Source organism: Erpetoichthys calabaricus, chromosome 12 (assembly GCF_900747795.2).
Source record: "Erpetoichthys calabaricus chromosome 12, fErpCal1.3, whole genome shotgun sequence".
Lineage (NCBI taxonomy): Eukaryota > Metazoa > Chordata > Cladistia > Polypteriformes > Polypteridae > Erpetoichthys > Erpetoichthys calabaricus.
In genome coordinates, this window is record NC_041405.2 from 73,365,338 (window position 1) to 73,387,951 (window position 22,614).

The 22,614-nt window shown below is 38.9% G+C and overlaps 1 protein-coding gene across 2 annotated transcripts in view; it reads left to right on the forward strand.

Annotated features, from left to right (window-relative positions):
* The window catches only part of ids (iduronate 2-sulfatase), a 32,804-nt gene continuing 10,190 nt past the window's right edge, over window positions 1–22,614 (forward strand). The window contains exons 1-7 of one of the 2 annotated variants that reach the window (XM_028815710.2): window positions 2–178; window positions 633–769; window positions 1,385–1,562; window positions 2,382–2,470; window positions 2,762–2,962; window positions 4,169–4,339; window positions 4,851–4,977. In XM_028815710.2, coding sequence (XP_028671543.1) covers window positions 76–178; window positions 633–769; window positions 1,385–1,562; window positions 2,382–2,470; window positions 2,762–2,962; window positions 4,169–4,339; window positions 4,851–4,977 — 1,006 coding nt within the window. In that variant the 5' untranslated portion in view covers window positions 2–75. Of the gene's footprint in view, window positions 179–632; window positions 770–1,384; window positions 1,563–2,381; window positions 2,471–2,761; window positions 2,963–4,168; window positions 4,340–4,850; window positions 4,978–22,614 lie in introns of both variants that reach the window. The other variant, XM_051935189.1, reaches the window with a different exon arrangement.

Sequence of the window (22,614 nt, forward strand, 5' to 3'; positions counted from 1 at the left end):
AGGAAGAAGACACAAAGCAGCGTGAGAAGCAGTGTTATTGTAATGCATGCACTTTTTAAGGGGTGACATGCCAGCATGGTGATCACCGAGTCTTGCGGATGGTTCGCTCTTTGTGTTCACATATTACTGCGCTTTCATCATGTAGCTGGGGGAGCAGATCATGTAAATTTCAAGACAGGTAAATAAACGTTTCAGCCCCTGCTGAGTGGGCTTGTTGTTCTACGCGCTGTGACAATTTGTAGTGAAGTCCTATTGCTTAAATAAAGTTGTACAGCATGTTTAATTCGCAAAGATGAATGGGAAGAACGTGGTCATTGTAGTGAAATTCTGCAGATACTGTGAAGATGGAACTGACTTTTTAAAAATAATTTTACTGGCTTAAACAGTTAACTTCTGTCTAGAAGCAAAGGTGGGTCCTGTAATTGTGTGGCTTTTACAGCTTTTACCTTGGTGGTTGTAGTTGTTTGCATTATTTTAAGAAACAAAATAAGAAAAAGAATGTCGAATACGATCAACTTTTGAGGTTTTTGGTGCATTTCAGCATTTTCCCAAAACGTTTTTTTAAACGGCATATGCACTGTGTTTAATAATTGTTATCAATTGATTATTATAATTTTTTTTCCCTTCTTCAGACCGACTGAATGTGCTCCTTATCCTTGCCGATGATCTTCGACCTTCATTAGCGTGTTATGGAGACACTGTTGTAAAATCTCCCAACATTGATCAATTAGCTTCCAAGAGTATTATCTTTCAGAATGCTTTTGCACAAGTAAGCATTGTTAATTTGGTAATTTTAAACATAATTTTTGTTTGTTATTATTTTAGTAAAAATAAAACCAAAAACCAGCATAAATTTCATCCTGAAAGAGCAACATTCTGTCATATGCTAAAAGAATAAATAATGTACCTTTTGACAACTGATACACAATAAATGGTGTCTAGTAACACATTTTATTTTTTTTAGGCACTTGATAATTAGAATTTTGGTTTAATAAATTGTGGAAACATTCTTATCTCTATGGTTTACTTAAACAATTAGGTAAAGGCATGACCACACTAAAATTATTCTTACAAACAAGTTAGTGACAATCATTTTATTATCGCCCATATTTGATACCCTGAATGATGAATCATGTTAATGTTAACACAATGAAAGGCTTAATTTTACCTGTATTAAAATGTAATAATAGTTGTAGACACACTTGGAAAGATAGTGAAATAAATTGTTGTATTTTGTGCACAGCAAGCTAACACATTTCTCTCTGACACAAATTAGTTTAATGTTGTTAGGTTATTCAGTGGTGTCAATTTTCCTTATTTTACTATATGTTAATTTTGTATATGTTTTATATAAATATCAAATGTCTGATTTCCCATTTTTAAGCAAGCAGTGTGTGCTCCAAGCAGAACGTCATTTTTAACAAGCCGCAGGCCAGATACAACAAGACTGTATGATTTTAATTCTTACTGGAGAGTGCATGCTGGAAACTACACAACTCTTCCCCAGTACTTTAAATCAAATGGTTATATCACAATGTCTGTGGGAAAAGTGTTTCATCCAGGTGAGTTTGTAAGTTTTATAGTAGATCTGATCTATTATGATGGAATTTACTAAAGAAACTTTTTTTAAGCTAATATTTATTGTCAGACCGTCGTCTTTTATTGAGTAGTTGTAAAGAATAAAGATATGAAATGTAAAACAAGCAGGTAAAATACCTTTAACTTAAATGGCTGTTTAGGTGTAGCCAGTATTTTTGTGATATTTTGGTTGATTGCATCATGGATGAAAAGGATATCTTGTACATACATATAAGGTGATATACAAGCATTAATAAATTTATTGGCTTTTTAATTCTTTAATTTCATTTCACTGTGTGACACTACAAAATAAGATTTGAGAATGTTATATTACACTTCCATTTAAACTTGCATAACGTTTCTTAACTGTTGTTTGGATGTAAAAAAGTATGTACAGGGGGTCCTCGGGTTACGTTACAGTTCCGTTCCTACAACAGTGATGCAACCCGAATTTTGGTGCAAGTCGAAACACACCCTAGCCTAAGTCACTTACCTATCCTAACACATTTGCAAAATCATAATCTAGAACATAAAAACACAACTAAGCCACAGAAAAAGGAAAAGGACATATACTGTACTGTACACTGTAAAAAATGTTTGTAAAAACAAATGCTTACCTTTATTCCTTCTCACGTGTCAATTTTTAAAATTTTTATGGGAGTGAGCGTTGTAAACTCGAAACGTCGTATGTCGAGACATTGTAACCCGAGGATCCCCTGGAGTTTATCATTTTTCCTCTAATAAAATGACAAAGCCCTTTATTATGTACAGAATTGAAAGCTACATTTTTACTTGTTTGGCAGGAATTGCTTCAAATCGCTCAGATGATTATCCATATAGCTGGTCGGTTCATCCATATCATCCTTCATCCCTTGCATTTGAAAGGCAAAAGGTACTGCTAATGAATGTAGTATTTTCTTTGTATGTAGTAAAAGACAGTCGGTATTTTATTACTCCAAATGTAGGACTCCGTTTTTTTTTTTTTTTTTATCTTCTAACAAGCAGGTGCATTTTACACTAAATATTTTACCATATTATAAATTGTTTTTGGAGACTTTTGTCAATGTTAAACCAACTAAAATCTTGTTTTAGCTTTGAAAACTTTTACAATTCTTTCTTATTTTTTAACACATATAGTTTTGATAGGCATGCCTTTCTAAGTTAATTTTATTTGTTTGATTAGGTCTGTAGAGGTCCAGATGGACAGCTTCATGAAAATCTGTTGTGTCCAGTAAATGTTTCAGAAATGCCTGAGAAAACTTTGCCAGATATACAGAATACAGAGGAGGCTGTTCAACTTCTGAAATCTGTGCACAACAAAAAAGACCCCTTCTTCTTATCTGTGGGTTATTACAAACCACATATCCCATTCAGATATCCAGAGGTAATTGAATGACACTAAAGTTGTGAAATTCCGTCATAGTTAATAGATGCAGCCTTGGGTTCTGGTGTACAGTCCTGTCTATTTTTTCATCGGGATAGGGGTTGAAAGATTTAATTTTTTATTTGTTTTTGTTTCTTTCATAATGCACACTGCACCTGTTGTATTCATTGTTTATTGACATGCCTGTACTATCTATTGCAAGTGTTTTTCATGGGTCAGTTAGTAAGGTAGTTAGAGGAACAAGGCTACACATAGAACACTGTGATTCCTTGATAAATAAAAAGAATGTACGGTACTTTGGTTAGAGACAATACTTACACTGGGCGCTAGGAAGACAATTTATGGTATACAGTGTTTATTTATTTAATATAAAAGCTGTTTGTTAAAATACAGGTTTACAAAATACATAAGCAACTCCTTATTTTCTTTATCCACTTTAATTATATTTAGTATGGTGTTACCCAATTTTGAACAGAACTCCAGACTACCTTTACACTTGCCTAACATGAGGAAGTGTGGAAGTACATGTGAAGTCATTACTGTCGTGTGTTTAGGATGTACTGGAAGATGAATGCCTGAATATCATGAAAAAACCCAGCACAAACAAGGGCAGAACGGGCCAATCAAATTAAGCTAGAGTATATTAACCTGAAAAGTGGGTTTGTAATATTTGGAGAATGATGGCAAACTTTATCAGAACATCCTTCGTTTCTAGGGAAGGATGGCCTGTCTCCCATATTAATCTGGGATTCATCAGGGTCTTTATGTCTAAATGTCTTTTATTCCGAGAAACACAAATGGAAAATGGGAATTCTTATTATTTCTTAATTTGTCTTTTCTATTGACCTTTTATGATAAGGAAACTTTCAGTAAGCTTCAATATGAAAATGATAAATGTGGAAAAAAGCTTTGAGCAATGCCCAAATTGTTAAGATGGAGAGAGGAAGAGAAAGTAGTTTGTGTGGTTATTTTTGTAGGTATATTTATTTACTGTTCAGTTTACTCCTATAAAACATATGTTCTTTGAGAAGCCCATCTGTGCACTTAAACAATGACTATGCAGTTCAAGTGGAGATACACTATATGTATACAGTATATCTTCAAATTTTGTTTATCATTCAGGTTAATTACTACTAATATTGTTAGTTATCCGGCACTGATTTTCATAATAATCATTCATGATTAAATTTTTTATCTTAATGACAGGAATATTTAAAGCTGTATCCCATAGAAAACATGTCTCTGGCACCTGATCCAGCAATTCCAAGTGGGTTACCTTCTGTAGCATACAATCCCTGGACAGACATTCGTGAAAGGGAAGATGTTCAAGCTCTTAATATTAGCTTCCCTTATGGTCCAATCCCAAAACATTTTCAGGTAATTTTATGTATGCATGTATGTATTTGTTTCTCATTAAACATTATTTGATCAGTAATGTCAATGTAAGATATCTCTGCAGTAAGTTTAATTGCTAAATAATTTGTTGTTTAGTTAATTATTAAATGTCAAAGCATCCTTTTGATTTGTTCTCGGTAAGTTTCTTTTTCCATTTAGTGCTCATAATGTATACAGTACATCATCTCTTTAATTTGTATTTATTTGTTGCTGTCACAAGACTAATGTTTGTTACAGAAGTTACTGCATATGACAAATTAAATTCTACTGTCTCTGCTTTGGAACAGAGGCATGTTTTGGAGGTTCATGGTGTGATTAAGTGTTGCATTACTGTCTATCTTTAAAGTGAAAGTTAAAATGTAATTAATGCAGTTAAACTTTTTTTTTTTTTTCCTAAAAATATTTTACATAGATTGAGAATAGGTAGTGCCCAAGATCTGCAAAATCAGATTGGAAAACTAGAGTTTTTTTTTTTTATTATTATTGTCCACAGCTGAAGATCCGTCAAAATTATTTTGCTGCTGTTTCCTTCCTTGATGCTCAGGTTGGCCAGTTATTGGGCACTCTAGATGATTTAGGACTCTCGGACAGTACAATTGTGGTTTTTACCTCTGATCATGGTTAGTGAATTATTTACAGTTTCTTTGTCTTTCAGTTGTGTATTTACCTTGAAGCAATTTTTTTATCATTCCATTGCATGCTTGTCCTGTTATGCAGCTGCAATTTTTGGAGAGTGGGTAGCTAAGGAAATTCAGTAGTTCACGTTTTGGAGAACTGCTGAATAAAACAAATTTAACACAAAAGTGACAATATATCAAAATACTAGTAAACTAATTGTATACTATTGTATATAAAAGCTACAGTGCATCCAGAAAGCATTCAGAGCGCATCACTTTTCCACATTTTGTTATGTTACAGCCTTATTCCAAAGTGGATTAAATTCATTTTTTTCCTCAGAATTCTACACACAACACCCCATAATGACAACGTGAAAAAAGTTTACTTGAGGTTTTTGCAAATTTATTAAAAATAAAAAAATTGAGAAAGCACATGTACATAAGTATTCACAGCCTTTGCCGTGAAGCTCAAAATTGAGCTCAGGTGCATCCTGTTTCCCCTGATCATCCTTGAGATGTTTCTGCAGCTTAATTGGATTCCACCGGTGGTAAATTCAGTTGACTGGACATGATTTGGAAAGGCACACACCTGTCTATATAAGGTCCCACAGTTGACAGTTCATGTCCGAGCACAAACCAAGCATGAAGTCAAAGGAATTGTCTGTAGACCTCCGAGACAGGATTGTCTCGAGGCACATATCTGGGGAAGGTTACAGAAAAATTTCTGCTGCTTTGAAGGTCCCAATGAGCACAGTAGCCTCCATCATCCGTAAGTGGAAGAAGTTCGAAACCACCAGGACTCTTCCTAGAGCTGGCCGGCCATCTAAACTAAGCGATCTGGGGAGAAGGGCCTTAGTCAGGGAGGTGAAGAAGAACCTGATGGTCAATCTGTCAGAGCTCGTAAAATGGCTGTGCACCGACGCTTCCCATCCAACCTGATGGAGCTTGAGAGGTGCTGCAAAGAGGAATGGGTGAAACTGGCCAAGGATAGGTGTGCCAAGCTTGTGGCATCATATTCAACAAGACTTGAGGCTATAATTGCTGCCAAAGGTGCGTTGACAAACTATTGAGCAAAGGCTGTGAATACTTACAGTATGTACATGTGATTTCTCAGTGTTTTTATTTTTAATAAATTTGCAAAAACCTTAAGTAAACTTTTTTCACGTTGTCATTATGGGGTGTTGTGTGCAGAATTTTGAGGAAAAAAATTAATTTAATCCATTTTGGAATAAGGCTGCAACATAACAAAAGGTGGAAAAAGTGATGCGCTGTGAATACTTTCTGGATGCACTGTACGTCGCATTTATAATCTTTAAACTAACAGCTTTACACAAATATACATTAGGGCTGGGAATCGACAAAAAAAAATTAATTACATAAATGTATGTAATTAATTGCGTCTAAAATTAAAGCATGTAATTATAAAATTAATAAATCATGAAGTAAATGCATGCTGAATCAAATATTGAATGTAGAATCAACACAAAGGAATTGAATTGAAAAAATGATGACATAGTTTAAACTTAAACAATGATCTTAACCCTGAACTTTTAACAAAATACTACTTGAGCAAGTACAACCTGAATTTTAATGCCTTCCTAAAAGGCAAGTTGAAAAGAAGAAGACAAAAAGAAAACAAGGCTGTTAACTTTCAATGCACTGCTGAGGACTGATTTAATTGAAAGAATACGCATCTCTTACATGGGCATGTATTAAAATTTGTGTGTTAGCTCCATAAATACTGTCTTCAATTGTTCATCAACAAGTTGATAGTTCTACTATATACAAGTGGTACACTGTGGAAATAACATTGTAGTGCCCCTGGGTTGTGACTGGAGAGTGACATGCTCTACAGATGTACAAGACCTGTCTGTGGAGGGAGACACTTCCTGGAGAAGCTGACATAAAAGCAGCTCTGTGTTCGCTGTTTTGCAGACAGTTTTATTTAGCATGTGTATAGAAGTAATGCTTTTGTGGTTGGTAGAATCGTGTTGTGTCTTGAGATTTTTTGGGTTACAAAAAGTGTGCCACCAAAGAAAAACAGTTGGAAAACACTGCTTTACCTACACCTTTGTGCCTGGCATGCTAAAAAAGATCGCAGTACTGTAGTTTCTATCACACTTAAGAACTGACACCTTGCATTACTTGGATGGTTATGTTGTCTTCTTTGCATAAATTAGTGAAGATACTTCAAATCTGAACATTGGTAGGGATAATCATTACACTTCTGTTTTGTAGAATTTTGTGATTGTTAGGGCAGTAAGCACTGTAAGCTGACTGGCAGACTGGTGTGTTAAATACAGAGATACTAAAGACTTTTTTGGTTTTAGTGCCACTCAAAGATAACTTATTTTGTACTTATGTGATATGACTTTGATTCAATCTTCTTACAGAAACATGAAATAAAAAAAAAATAAGCATAGTTTTTACCTTAGCAACTTTTCTCCAGCATTGCACCAGGATGACCATAAACTCCTCCTCCCCACCCCATTTCTTCATGCTCCCTTTCCTCCCACTTACCTGCACCTATGTCAGTATGAATAAGCAAGAAAATAAACACCAGTGCGCTTCATATTGGCATGTGTATCATAGTGAGCTGTGTAATAAGAAATGTTAAACCTTAAAAATTAAAGATAGTATATAAATATGGTACTGGATGTGTATGTAATTCTTTAGGTACACATTTAACTTATTGGTATTATTGATTCGTAATGTTAAAAAAATATGCATGAAATTGCCAGCCTGACCAAAGCACAACCTGAGGCAATGTCATCTGCAAACATCATAGTCCTTGGGGATTCCTACTAATCTCATCTGTCAACCTGTCCATCACCATTGGAAATAAGAAAGCACTCAGCCGATCCCTGATGTAATCCCACCTCCATGTTGAATGCATCTGTCACTCCTACTGCAGATCTCACCACTGTCACACTTCCCTCGTACATATCCTGTACAACTCTTAAATACTTCTCTGCCACTCCCGATTTCCTAATACAATACCACAACTCCTTTCGAGGCACATTGTCATATGCTTTCTTCATGTCCACAAAGACGCAATGCAACTCCTTCTGGCCTTCTCTGTATTTCTCCATCAACACAAATAGAGCAAACATCACATATGTGGTGCTTTTTCCTGGCATGAAACCATAGTACTTCTCACTAATCATCACCTCCCTTCTTAACCTAGCTTCCATTACTCTTTCCCATAACTTCATGCTATGGCTCATCAGTTTTATTCCCCTGTAGTTACTACAGCTCTGCACATCCCCCTTATTCTTAAATATTGGCTCCAGTACACTTCTTCTCCACTCCTTGGCATCCTCTTACTTTCTAAGATTCCATTAAACAATCTGGTTAAAAACTCCACTGCCATCTCTCCTAAACACCTCCATGCTGTCAAAGGTATGTCTTCTGGACCAACAGCCTGTCCATTCTTCATACTCTTTATAGCCGTACTTACTTCCTTCTTGCTAATCTGTTGCACTTCCTGATTCACTATCGCCACATCATCCAACCTTCTCTGTCTCTCTCTCTCTCATTCTCTTCATTCATCAACCTCTCAAAGTGCTCTTTCGATCTCCTCAGCACACCTTCCTTGCTTGTGAGTATGTTTCCATCTTTATCCTTTATCACCCTAACCTGCTGCACATCTTTCCCAGTTCAGTCTCTATGTCTAGCCATATAGTACAGATCCTTTTCTCCCTCCTTAGTGTCCAACCTCATACAACTCATCATATTCTTCTTCTTTATCCTTCGCCACTACTCCCTTCACTTTAAGCCTTATCTCCTTGTACTCTTGTCTACTTTCTGAATCTCTCTGACCATCCTACTGCTTCACCAACCTCTTCCTATGTATACTGTCCTGTACTTCCCCATTCCACCACCAGGTTTCCTTTTCCTCCTTCCTCTTTCCAGATATCGTGCCAAGCACCCTTCTTGCTGTTCCCCTTACTACTTCTGCTGTAGTTGTCCAGCTGTCTGGTAATTCTTCACTTCCACTCAGTGCCTGTCTTACCTCCTCCCTGTACTCAACATTGCAGTCTTCCTTTTTCAACTTCCACAATTTGATCCTTGACTCTGCCCTTGATCTCCAATGTCATCCTACAGACCACCATCTGGTGCTGCCTAACTACATTTTCTCCTGCCAGCACTTTGCAATCTTCAGTCTCCTTCAGATTGACTACCTGTGTGCAACTTCTTCCACTCTTGTATGTTACCCTATGTTCCTTCCTTTTCTTAAAATACGTTTTCCCCACTGCCATGCCCATCCTGACCTTCTTCATTTCTCTCCTTGACATCATACTTATCCATCACCTCCTCATCTCCTCTGTTCCCTTCACCACTGTCTATCACTTCATTCAACTCGCTCCAGAAATCTTCTTTCTCATCCATCGCACACCCAACTTGTGGGTCATATACAGTCATCATCACACCTTCCATTTCCAGCTTCATAATCATCACTCTGTCTGACACTCCTTTCACCCCAAAACACCCTTGACATACTGTACCTTCAGAACAACCCCTACCCCTTTTCTTCTCCCATTCACACCATGATAGAACAATTTGAATCCACCACCGATCCACCTGGCCTTACACCCCTTCCATTTAGTCTCTTGCTCGCACAATATATGAAATGTAAAGCATGCAACTTAGCAAAAAATTGAAGTTCAAGTTCAAGCAGGATATTAGTAATGTCTGCACTAGGCAGGACGGTCCACATCAGTTAGTTAAAATTTGAGGTAAAGTGGATGGCAAAAGAAACAAGGATGTAAAGTTGTGTATATTGGAAAAGCAATGGGTTATAAGGGAAATCATACCTCAAGATGCTTGTTTTAATGAAACCTGAGGGGTTGGCATTTACTTAAGTATTGACAATTTAAGTTATGCAACAAGGATTATTTAACTACCTATTAAACATTTAACTATTATAGAATAAGTTTATTTTGGGAGCTAAAATTATTACAATATATTTGGATATACAATTTTTCAGTTTCAAAGTTACTGTTTAGTTTATGCTGTTGACAGTAACACATTACAAAAAAAAACATAAAAAATGTAGACGTGTAAGTATAACATTTAATGAACATGTTAAGCAGTAATACTTACTTTCATCAGGTTTGTTGAACATTTAGTCATAGGTCATGGTTAAGGTGCAGACTTACTTTTGTTGGTACAAGTTGGATAAGTTTCTTTAAAACACCCACTCAGGCCTCTTGAGTATAGCTTTGAAAATTTTGCGTGTAGTTCTTAAGCATCATTTTTATTGTACATAAAGTGTATTTTCTTTGTATATTTTAGATTTTTACAAGTTGTATTTTATTTTGTATGCATTGATGTACAGACCTCATTCAGACTTGTTTGTTAAGATTCAGGTTAGTATTTCTTTACCTCAAGATGGTGCTATATTACTACAAAATATTTTTGGTGAAAAATTTTCACAGGATTGTAAGGAAAATCTTTTTGTAAATTTACAGTACACACCATGAACTGATTTTTTTTTATGAGAATTCCAGTCTGGATTCTGTTCTCAAATACAGTGAAAAAAATAATGGATTTTTTTATAAAGCGTGAATGTTTATTGAATGAATAATTGACAAAATGGTATCATTATAGAACCAAATGAAACTCCGAATAATATAGCTTGGTAAAATATGATCTTCCTCCTTTTCAGGCTTTTATATTTAGCATAATTTGATACAAAATTTTGTCTGGTGCTCATGTATATCTTGATATACTGTATAAGACTTTGATTAAACAAATAACTAAAGACACATTTATTGCCTATGCAAAATCAGTTTCAGTTTAAGTTTATACAAGAAAAGAACAGTGAGGTTTTGATTTTGCAAAGTGCATTGGTGAAAACTTTTATTTTACCCTAAAAGACTATTTTTGCCTCTTGGCTGAAAATGAAATTTTTGGGAGAAGATGAAAATTATTAATTTTAATTATTGTCGCCAGCTAAAATACAAGTAAATTTAATAGAATATTATGAGTTAACCAGATTCCACTGTTAATATATAATTAAGCAGCCAAGACAACGAAATGATCTATCATATTTCTTCTACGTATTTCATTTTCCATTTTTATTTTTCAAAAATAACTATTGTACTGCTAAATGACAGTTGTCTACCAATGGTGATGCAAAGAATAAAATTGTACTGTTGTCCATCCATCCATCCATCCATCCATTCTCTTCCGCTTATCCGAGGTCGGGTCACGGGGGCAGCAGCTTGAGCAGAGATACCCAGACTTCCCTCTCCCCGGCCACTACTTCTAGCTCTTCCGGGGAAATCTCGAGGGGTTCCTAGGCCAGCCGAGAGACATAGTCCCTCCAGCGTGTCCTGGGTCTTCCCATGGACCTCCTCCCGGTTAGACGTGCCCGGAACACCTCACCAGGGAGGCGTCCAGGAGGCATCCTGATCAGATGCCCGAGCCACCTCATCTGACTCCTCTCGATGCGGAGGAGCAGCAGCTCTACTCTGAGCCCCTCCCGGATGACTGAGCTTCTCACCCTATCTTTAAGGGAAAGCCCAGACACCCTATGGAGGAAACTCATTTCAGCCGCTTGTATTCGCGATCTCGTTCTTTCGGTCACTACCCATAGCTCATGACCATAGGTGAGGGTAGGAACATAGATTGACTGGTAAATTGAGAGGTTTGCCTTGCGGCTCAGCTCCTTTTTCACCACGACAGACCGATGCAGAGCCCGCATTACTGCGGATGCCGCACCGATCCGCCTGTCGATCTCACGCTCCATTCTTCCCTCACTCGTGAACAAGATCCCGAGATACTTGAACTCCTCCACTTGGGGCAGGATCTCGCTACCAACCCTGAGAGGGCACTCCACTCTTTACCGGCTGAGGACCATGGTCTCGGATTTGGAGGTGCTGATTCCCATCCCAGCCGCTTCACACTCTGCTGCGAACCGATTCAGAGAGAGCTGAAGATCACGGCCTGATGAAGCAAACAGGACAACATCATCTGCAAAAAGCAGTGACCCAATCCTGAGTCCACCAAACCAGACCCCCTTAACACCCTGGCTGTGCCTAGAAATTCTGTCCATAAAAGTTATGAACAGAATTGGTGACAAAGGGCAGCCCTGGCGGAGTCCATCTCTCACTGGAAACGGGTTCGACTTACTGCTGGCAATGCAGACCAAGCTCTGGCACCGATCGTACAGAGACCGAACAGCCCTTATCAGGGGGTCCGGTACCCCATACTCTCAGAGTACCCCCCACAGGATTCCCCGAGGGATACAGTCGAATGCCTTTTCCAAGTCCACAAAACACATGTAGACTGTTTGGGCAAACTCCCATGCATCCTCCAGGACCCTGTTAAGGGTGTAGAGCTGGTCCACTGTTCTGCGACCAGGACGAAAACCACACTGTTCCTCCTGAATCCGAGGCTCGACTATCCGACGGACCCTCCTCTCCAGAACCCCCAAATAGACTTTTCCAGGGAGGCTGAGAAGTGTGATCCCTCTGTAGTTGGAACACACCCTCCGGTCCCCCTTTTTAAAGAGGGGGACCACCACCCCGGTCTGCCAATCCAGAGGCACTGTCCCTGATGTCCATGCGATGTTGCAGAGACGTGTCAACCAAGACAGCCCTACAACATCCAGAGCCTTGAGGAACTCCGGGCGTATCTCATCCACCCTCGGGACCCTGCCACCAAGGTGTTTTTTGACTACCTCGGTGACCTCAGTCCCAGAGATGGGGGAGCTCACCTCTGAGTCCCCAGGCTCTGCTTCCTCATTGGAAGGCATGTTAGTAGGATTGAGGAGGTCTTCGAAGTACTCCCCCCACCGACCCACAATGTCCCGAGTCGAGGTCAGCAGTGCACCATCCCCACCATATACAGTGTTGACACTGTACTGCTTCCCCCTCCTGAGATGCCGGACGGTGGACCAGAATCTCCTCGAAGCCGTCCGAAAGTCGTTCTCCATGGCCTCCCCAAACTCCTTCCATGCCCAAGTTTTTGCCTCAGCAACCACCAAAGCCGCATTCCGCTTGGCCTGCCGGTACCTATCAGCTGCCTCCAGAGTCCCACAGGGCAAAAGGGTCCTATAGGACTCTTTCTTCAGCTTGACAGCATCCCTCACCACCGGTGTCCACCAACGGGTTCGGGGATTGCCGCCACGACAGGCACCGACCACCTTACGGCCACAGCTCCGGGTCAGCCGCCTCAACAATAGAGGCACGGAACATGGCCCATTCAAACTCAATATCCCCCACCTCCCTCGGGATGTGGCCGAAGTTCTGCCGGAGGTGGGAGTTGAAGCAACTTCTGACAGGGGGCTCTGCCAGACGTTCCCAGCAGACCCTCACAACACGTTTGGGCCTACCAGGCCTGACTGGCATCCTCCCTCACCATCGAAGCCAACTCACCACCAGGTGGTGATCAGTTGACAGCTCCGCCCCCCTCTTCACCCGAGTGTCCAAGACATGTGGCCGCAAGTCCGATGACACGACCACAAAGTCGATCATCAAACTGAGGCCTAGGGTGTCCTGGTGCCAAGTGCACATATGAACACCCCTATGCTTGAACATGGCGTTTTGTTATGGACAATCCGTGACGAGCACAGAAGTCCAATAACAAAACACCACTCGGGTTCAGATCGGGGGGGCCATTCCTCCCAATCACGCCCTTCCAGGTCTCCCTGTCATTGCCCACGTTAGCATTGAAGTCTCCCAGTAGTACGAGGGAGTCCCCAGAAGGTATGACCTCTAGCACCCCCTCCAGGGACTCCAAAAAGGGTGGGTACTCTGAACTACTGTTCGTTGCATACGCATAAACAACAGTTAGGATCCGTCCCCCCACCCGAAGGCAGAGGGAGGCTACCCTCTCGTCCACCGGGGTAAACCCCAATGAACAGGCTCCAAGTCGGGGGGCAATAAGTATACCCACAACCGCTCGGCGCCTCTCAACGGGGGCAACTCCAGAGTGGTAGAGAGTCCAGCCCCTCTCAAGGAGATTGGTTCCAGAGTCCAAGCTGTGCATCGAGGTGAGTCCGACTATATCTAGCCGGAACCTCGCGCACTAGCTCAGGATCCTTCCCCTTCAGAGAGGTGACATTCCACGTCCCAAGAGCCAGCTTCTGTAGCCGAGGATTGGACCGCCAAGGTCCCCACCTTCAGCCACCACCCAACTCACACTGCACCCGACCTCCTTGGCCCCTCCTATAGGTGGTGAGCCCATGGGAAGGGGGACCCACGTTGCCTCTTCGGGCTGTGCCCGGCCACCAGGCGCTCGCCATCGAGCCCCACCTCCAGGCCTGGCTCCAGAGGGGGGCCCCGGTGACCCGCGTCCAGGCAAAGGAAAACACCGTCCAAAGTTTTGATTCATTGTAGAAGGTTTGTTTAACCGCTCTTTGTCTTATCCCTCACCTAGGACCAGTTTGTCTTGGGTGGCCCTACCAGGAGCATAAAGCCCCGGACAACAGAGCTCCTAGGATCATTGGGACACGCAAACCCCTCTACCACGATAAGGTGGCGGTTAAAGGAGGGGGTTGTACTGTTGTGTTACATTAAATATCAATCACTGTATGAATTATTATCAAAACATTTAACTGACAATATGTTGTACAGACATGAAACTCGGATTTGTACATCATTGTAGGTTGTTCCAGTGCCTACTAACTCCATACATCACCTACTTATATGAAGTTGAAGTGAACAAGCTGCAAGCTGAACTTTTTAGTTTGTTCTATTGTACTTTAAAGTAGACCAGCCAACCCGCGGCATAATTATGTATTGATGGGTGATCACTTCCTGAAAGACACAGTTGTCCAAATGGGGTGGGTTTGAGGATACGACTGTAATTGAATGAAAAGATGGAACTCTGGAGAGAGCAACATACATTTGTCCGTGACTGAAAACTGGTTTCGGCAGATACAGGCATATCGTTTTGAAAGTGTTTCCCTGTGCCTTATTAATTGTCATTGCAAAGGCCAATCTAACAGGAAATTGTCTGTGTGTAAAAGTAAAAGGCAAATTTGAAAGTGATGGGGTCAGGGAAATCCGGGGAATATGGACAGTTTGTGAGGTAGGAGCTGCGATTGTTTTACACTCCAGTACATTGCGCTGAATGCTGAGAACAGTCAGTCTAGTGCCTTTACAGAGACTTCTTGCTGGCATGAGGTTTCTGAGAAGCATGACGACTGTACCAATTTAAAGTTTGACTTTATGCGGAGGCATGCCAGTGGGAGTAATGGCTGCCCGGCGGGTCATGGGAATAACGCCGCCGGATCGCCAGTCGGCATCGTTTATGGTCGGAACTACGAAGGTATGTGATCTTCTTCAAACCTCTGACTTTCGTTCTTAATTAATGAAAACATTCTTGGAAAATGCTTTCACTCTCGCACGAATTGTTAGCTCTGTAGTGCGTGTGCCATGGTCGGCTGCTTAGTGAATTGTTGGTGGGCGGGGCTCGGTCTTGCATGCGTCTTGCTTACCATGGACTTAGTGAATTATATATATATAGATATTTTACTGAGATTCAAATAACTGAATTAAGCATTTCTGTAATGGTGACACCTTTCAGGCTACTACATTGTAGACATTAGAGAATGTATACTAGTACTAGAGCAGCATTGTTTTAAACTTTCATTCTTGAATGTGACTCACTGTAGAAACTGTATTTTATATTGTGACTAAATACATGAGAGAGACATTACAGACACGACCCTTTTGAGAAATATTATGTTAACCTCCTTAGCGTTGCACCAAAACGTCACTCTGCTGTAAAAACAGTGTTAAAAGCGTTAGTCCCAGGTTTCACTTTTGCAACTATATAGACGCATCTTGTGTAAGTGTTAGACCTGAGCATTACTTGGACTGTAAAAGTCTAACAGTGTTTAGTCCAGAGTATTATTCATGCAACGGCAGTGTTGTATAAAGTACTTGAAAACTAAACTTGAGTAAAAGTGCAAGTATCTTACCAGAAAATGACTTTGGTAAAAGTTAGTCTCCTGTTAATATATTACTTGAGTAAAAGTCTTAAAGTATTTTTCTGATAGTAAATGTACTTAAGTATTGAAAGTAAAAGTAAATGTTGTTAATAAAAAGGCAAGTGAATTTTGAAGAATTAAGTTTATTCTTTTAAGCATGTACAATATCTTAAAATGGAGCCTGTTTTACACTAGCGGGAAAACTAGGTCTTTACAACCTCTTTCCATTCATTAATCCAAACCTCCTTTCTTCCCTTCCTCCCTTAATCTATCCCTCCTTCCTTTCTTCTCTACATCCCTGAAACATTTGCTCTTCATTTTCAAAAATGGAGTCTCCCTATCCTGCCCTCCCTACAGTAACAACAATGGATCATAACTCGAAAGTGAAAAATTTGCTGTTCATTTTCAAAAGAAGTTGGCTTTCAAAACTTTGAGAACTCTGTCTCACTCTTCTAGAGCCGAAGACAAATCCTGCAATGCTAAATAACCTTTCACGGGCTGCTGAGGAAGGTAGAGGTGTATTCAGCTTCAGAGATGGCTTGCACACAGCTGGGAAGGATTTCAGCAAGTCTGTGTGATCTGCTGAACAGGCCAAGTATCTGTCCAGTTGTTTGTTGTTGTCTTGCACTTGAGGCAACCATGGGGCAGAGAAGAGGTCATCTTCGTCAGACGAACTGGACCTGGTGAGATCACCTAGATGGAGGCAGGCGTCTTCCATGTGCTGTTTGATGTAGTCAATTCCTGAAATACAATCAGGGTGAAAATTATAAACAACTAGGGGGCTCTGCCCCCTGCTTGCTTTGCTTGCCAACCCCCGGGCGGGCCCTACACACTAGTCATTTCCCAGATCTGCCACTTGTGATGAATCGTGCTGTGCTTTTCAACTCTGTCTTTGATATCTCTGTCTTTCGAAACTATTATCATTGACAATTCATCACATGTTGGTTTATTATATATGCGAGCGTGATCTTTTGGATTCATATAGAAATCCAAGAAAATTTCTTTGCCCGTGTTTTTCAGATACATTTTGTGTAACGTAAGATACTTTTGGACGTATTTGTATCTATTATAGGCTGTAGAATTTCTAATACGTCAGATTGTTTAACTTTTTCAATTCTATGTTGCATCACTTCTCTGTGATCATAATTATAAACCTGACCGAATTATAGTTTCTTTGAAATTAAATTTGTAGTAGCTTTAATTGTTGCAGGGCCGCAGATTCTCATAGTGTATGGTCCTGAATTGTGTAAAGCTGTGTCTCTCTCTCTCGCACGTGTGTCTCTCTTGCTCGCTGCACAAGGAATGCACAGGGAGAGACTGAACATGTGCGGAAATCATCGGCGCGCAGAAACTGAAAACTGGCTTGTTCGTATACCGAGTGTGTGGTCGTTAACAGATGCAAAAGTTTGGCAAACTTTTTTGGTCGTAACCCGATTTGTACGTGTTCAGAGACGTTCGTGAACCGAGGTTCCACTGTACTTGGCTTATTCATAATTAGTTGATTCCATATGGAAACAGAAAATGACAACGCTAAATGCATATCTGGTACTGTACTGAATCTGTTTCTATCTTTTGTTTTTAATTGAATTAATGTGGTCAGTCCTAGTTCAAACAAATAAGTAGTCATAAAATGTAATGGTCTCAAAATAATTTTTCAGTGTTACTGAACTACTAAGATGCAATCTATGAACAGAATGTTTCAAATATTATACAGTTTAATGAGCTGGTAACACTATAGCTTAGGTGCTGTAAAAAATGCATCTATTACTCATTTACTCTTATGTAACAAGACCTTAAAAAAGGCTTGTTATGGTTTAAATGACATAAAATATCAGTAAAGTAATAATTCATCTGTGCAGTGTGGCCTACTAAAAGAACTTCACTTTGGCATGGTCAGAAGTGTCTTAACTGAGACATATATTTTACTTGATATTGCATACTTTAGTATGGCCTGTAAATCCTTTGTATTTATAAGAAGTTTTACCAGCATATCAAATTTTTGTACAAATTCAATCCATCAATCAATCAACTTTATTAAAAGGTCAAAATAACTATGCAGCATGGTTGCAATACACTGTACAAATTAGAAGAACACATGAGACATCAAATAAAATAGAAATTAAAATAAAACAACATGAATGTTTAAAGGAATAATAACTAATAAAATTGGAATAAAATAACATTAAAAGTTAAGGTATGTCAACAAAGGAATAATATAAGGAACATTTCAAGGATAATAGAACTGACTGAATTCTAAGGCACATTGTAATGAAGGGAGCAAAGGTAGGTTTAAAGTTTTCATTTAAAAGTCCCAATTGAGTTTGCTTCTCTTACGACAAAGAGAACAATAGCCACATTTATTTATATAGCACATTTTCATACAAATAATGTAGCTCAAAGTGCTTTACATGATGAAGAAAGAGGGGAAAAAAAGACAAAATAAGAATTCAAATAAGAGAACACTAATTAACATAGTATAAAAGTAAGGTCCGATGGCCAGGGAGGACAGAAGAAAACAAAAAAAACCTCCAGACAGCTGGAGAAGAAATGAAATGTGCAGGGGTTCCAGGCCATGAGACCACCCAGCCCCCTCTAGGCATTCTACCTAACATAAATGACATCAATCAGTCCTCATTGTATTCATGGTTCTCATGACTTGATGATGACGGTCACGTGGACTTCTGGTCTTTAATCCATCAATGTAGGGACATCACGGTGCTTTGATTAGGTGGTGCAGATCGCTACCACAGAAAATCAGAAAAAGAACAGAAGAGAGAGTAGGGGTTAGTACAGATTTTGGAGCCACCATGAATAATAATGATAATTAATTGAATATACAGAGCATCAGGATTAAACTAAAATGAAGCTATGAGAAAGCCATGTTAAAGTAATGTGTTTTCAGCAGTGTTTTAAAGTGCTCCACTGTATTAGCCTGGCAAATTCCTATTGGCAAGCTATTCCAGATTTTAGGTGCATAGCAGCAGAAGGCTGCCTCACCACTTCTTTTAAGTTTAGCTCTTGGAAGTCTAAGCAGGCACTCATTTGAAGATCTAAGGCTACATTCCGAAATACAAGATGGAGTGAGATTATTTAAGGATTTATAAACCATAAGCAGTATTTTAAAGTCCATTCTGAATAACACAGGTAACCAATGTAGTGACATCAAAACTGGAGAAATGTGCTCGGATTTTCTTTTCCTAGTTAGGATTCTAGCAGCTGCGTTCTGCACTAGTTGCAATTGAAGGCAGGCCATTCCAAAGATAAGGTTTACGATAGGCAAATGTTCTTTGACCAACTGATTTTTTTTCTTAAATGAGGGAAAGACCAAAAGACCAGCATTAAGAGAGTAAAGAGGACATACTGGAGTGTATGGTATAATTAGCTCAGCTATATAAGGAGGTGCAACTCCATGCAAGGCTTTATGTTAAAAGAAGATCTTTAAAATCAGCTCTTGTTTGTACTGGTAACCACTGAAGGGAAGCTAGAACGAGTGCTGTGTGCTCAAATTTTCCCAAAAATCATTACTACTTTCCTATGTGGTATTTAAAGAAGCTAAATTCTTTAATACCATATGAATATATCCAAAAAATCACTGCCACTGCTTAAACATGTACAGGTAATGTGCAAAGTCATGGTACATGACAAAACTCAATTTATCGACAATAACTGCATGTTTGCTAAAAGGCTTCCTACAACATAAACCTGTGCTCCCGCAGCGCTGTCTGACCAACCCCTGACTGTAGGGCTGGCTTTTTATCTCCCATGTATACTGCCCAGTACAGGTGAATGAATTCTGAAAAGTTATGTTAACCCAAGGTCACTCCGAACGATCTACATAGCATATACAGTATAAATCATGTAGAAATTGTAAAAAGAAAGACGTGAAAGATAAAAATGCTGTACTGGTCAGTATCAAATTACAATGTGAGAAACAACTATATCACAATCCCTTTTATGATTGAGAATTTATCTCATAAAACTGAAAAAGTGACATTATTTTCTTTACAGCCAACCTTCCACATCATTATAAGTACTTTACATTTTCTGAAGTAATTTGTAACTGAAACACTGGTCTTTAGAGAATAAGTCCGAGAATGGTGTAAAGAAAAATGAACCACTTTCAGAAAAGTTGTATTTTATTAGCTGTATTCCAAACATTTTTATGCATTTTTTTCCCATAAACCAGTTTTATTTATTTTGTGACCCACTACAGGGTTGCAACCTGCAGTTTGAAAAAGCCTGCACGAGATGTTCAGACAATGTTTCATTAAATGACAATAACCAGTCAGCAACTAAATGAGTTTGGTAAAGCAGAAGAAGGCAAGGCATTTCATTGACACTCAAGTATTATGTCAGACTTCCATTAACAAGTGCAACCAAACAGGCTATTGTGCCCCAGAACTCTGAATTGGATTAAGTAAGTTTGTGAATGTTATGCTAATTTATTTAAATCTTCCCAAAAAAAATTTATAACACACACATACAGTATAGAATTTTTTTCTTTATAAAACCTGCATGCAACAAAACAAAATACCTTAACTTTGTTTTATTCTACCCCAGTCTTAATCTTCGCTGCTTTTGAAAAGGCATCATATTTGACAAAAGCTTTTTTTAAATATGTAAAGCTTTTATTGGTTTCTGATTGAATTATCCAACCTTAAACACCATTTGAAGTTGGTTAAATTTTTGAAAATTATTTAACTCGTAGTCTTGAGTCTTAAAGTATGTTTGACTGATTTAGCTTTTTGAAGATTGTTCCATTTGGTGAACCATCATCTTGCATTTCATCACTCAATTTTCAGTAATTTAAAATACAAATATTTTAGAAACTAGAAAATCAACATGTTCTTCATGATGGGAAGCAGATTTTCTTTGAAAGTTGAAAGGCATAATATCAGGATTCATTTTTGCAATATGCAGAGTGTACCTAGATTTAGATGACTGGCTTCAACCTTGAGTGTAGTCTTCTGCGATAAGCACCAGCTCTTCATGAATCTATGCTGAATCAAGAGCTTGTGCTAGATGAAGTGGTTCCTGAAAGTGATGCTTGATTGATTGGCTGTTGATCTAAATCAATCAAAATTCGCTCCAAATGACTCAATAGGTAAATTTTGACGACCTCAAAAAAATTATTTTTTTTACAGCATTTGCCTTTCTAAGCTTTATGGTAATGAAGTTGTGCTGCTTCTTTCTGCAAAGAATTATGATACTTCTGGTAGTGCACAAGTTGTGTTGTTGCCAGAATTCAACTAGGCAGACTTTAGGAGAGAAGATCAAAAAATTTCTCTTGCATTAAAAAAGTGTAGTAATAAACTGAGGAAAATAAACTTGAGGAGAGTCCTGTGCATGGATACAAATGACAAACGGTTTGTTGTCCACCTAAACTTAGAGTGAAAGAGAAGGGTCCCACCGACAGAGTCTTGTGTCTTTGGCAGAAATTAAAATACAAGCTGCTTTAATGAGTTCAGACTTACTCATTTTGGCCTTTTAATTAAAACAAGCACTTCTTGTGTGAGTGTGGACAGTGATAAACTTGTGTTTAGTAATTAACATTTCAAATTAGGACAATTAGAACAGACAAAGCAGTGAGGGCAAATTCTTTTATGTGAGCAATGTGCATATTCGCTTAAGAGACAAATATACAGTCATGGCCGAAATTATTGGCACCCCTGGAATTTTCCTTGAAAATGCACCGTTTCTCCCAGAAAATTGTTGCAATTACAAATGTTTTGGTATACACATGTTTATTTCCTTTTATGTGCATTGGCACAACACAAAAAAACAGAGAAAAAAAGCCAAATCCGACATTTCACACACAACTCAAAAACCAGGCTGGACAAAATTATTGGCACCCTCTACTTAATATTTGGTTGCATGCCCTTTGGAAAAAATAACTGAAATCAAGTGCTTCCTATAACCATTAACAAGCTTGTTACACCTCTAAACTGGAATTTCTGCCCACTCTTCTTTTGCAAACTGCTCAAGGTTTCTCAGATTTGAAGGGCGCCTTCTCCCAACAGCAGTTTTGAGATCTCTCCATAAGTGTTCAATCGGATTTAGATCCGGACTCATTAACTGTCCCATCATGGAGACATTGATTCTGAGTTTTTAATGTCATTTCATAGTCTTAACTGGTAGTGAGGCAGTTTTAATCTTAATTTCAAAATTCCCCATGAGTTATTGCATTTTAGCCTATTGTTGCATTGACATTTATAGTTATATGGATTAGAAGAATAGATTAGATATAGCCTGCTCTCCTTCTCTCCCCCCTTTATCCCCCCACCCCCCCCCATTTTGCCTCCCCACATGAGGCTTGATCCCACTTCTCGATGTCCCGGTCCTCTGACATACAAAGAGACAGAGCACGTCCAAAACAAAACAAACCCCATCCTGCAGCGGCGTTTGAGAATTAAAACAAAGAGATATCTATTGCAGCTGAATTCTAAATACTAATTGCCGAAAGTATAATCATTAACAGTCTTTAAGCTTGAAATAATCTTCAGCAATTTTAAGATATTAAGATAATAAAAGAATGAACCCTGGGAATGATTTTAAAAAGTAGTCTAGGATAAACATAGTAAATCCTAATGTAATAGTATAATGTAATAGTATAAATGTAATAGTAGAAATAGCAATAAACCAAGAGTATGATGTTAAGCAGTCTACTTAAAGGTAGTAAAAGAAAAAAAAAA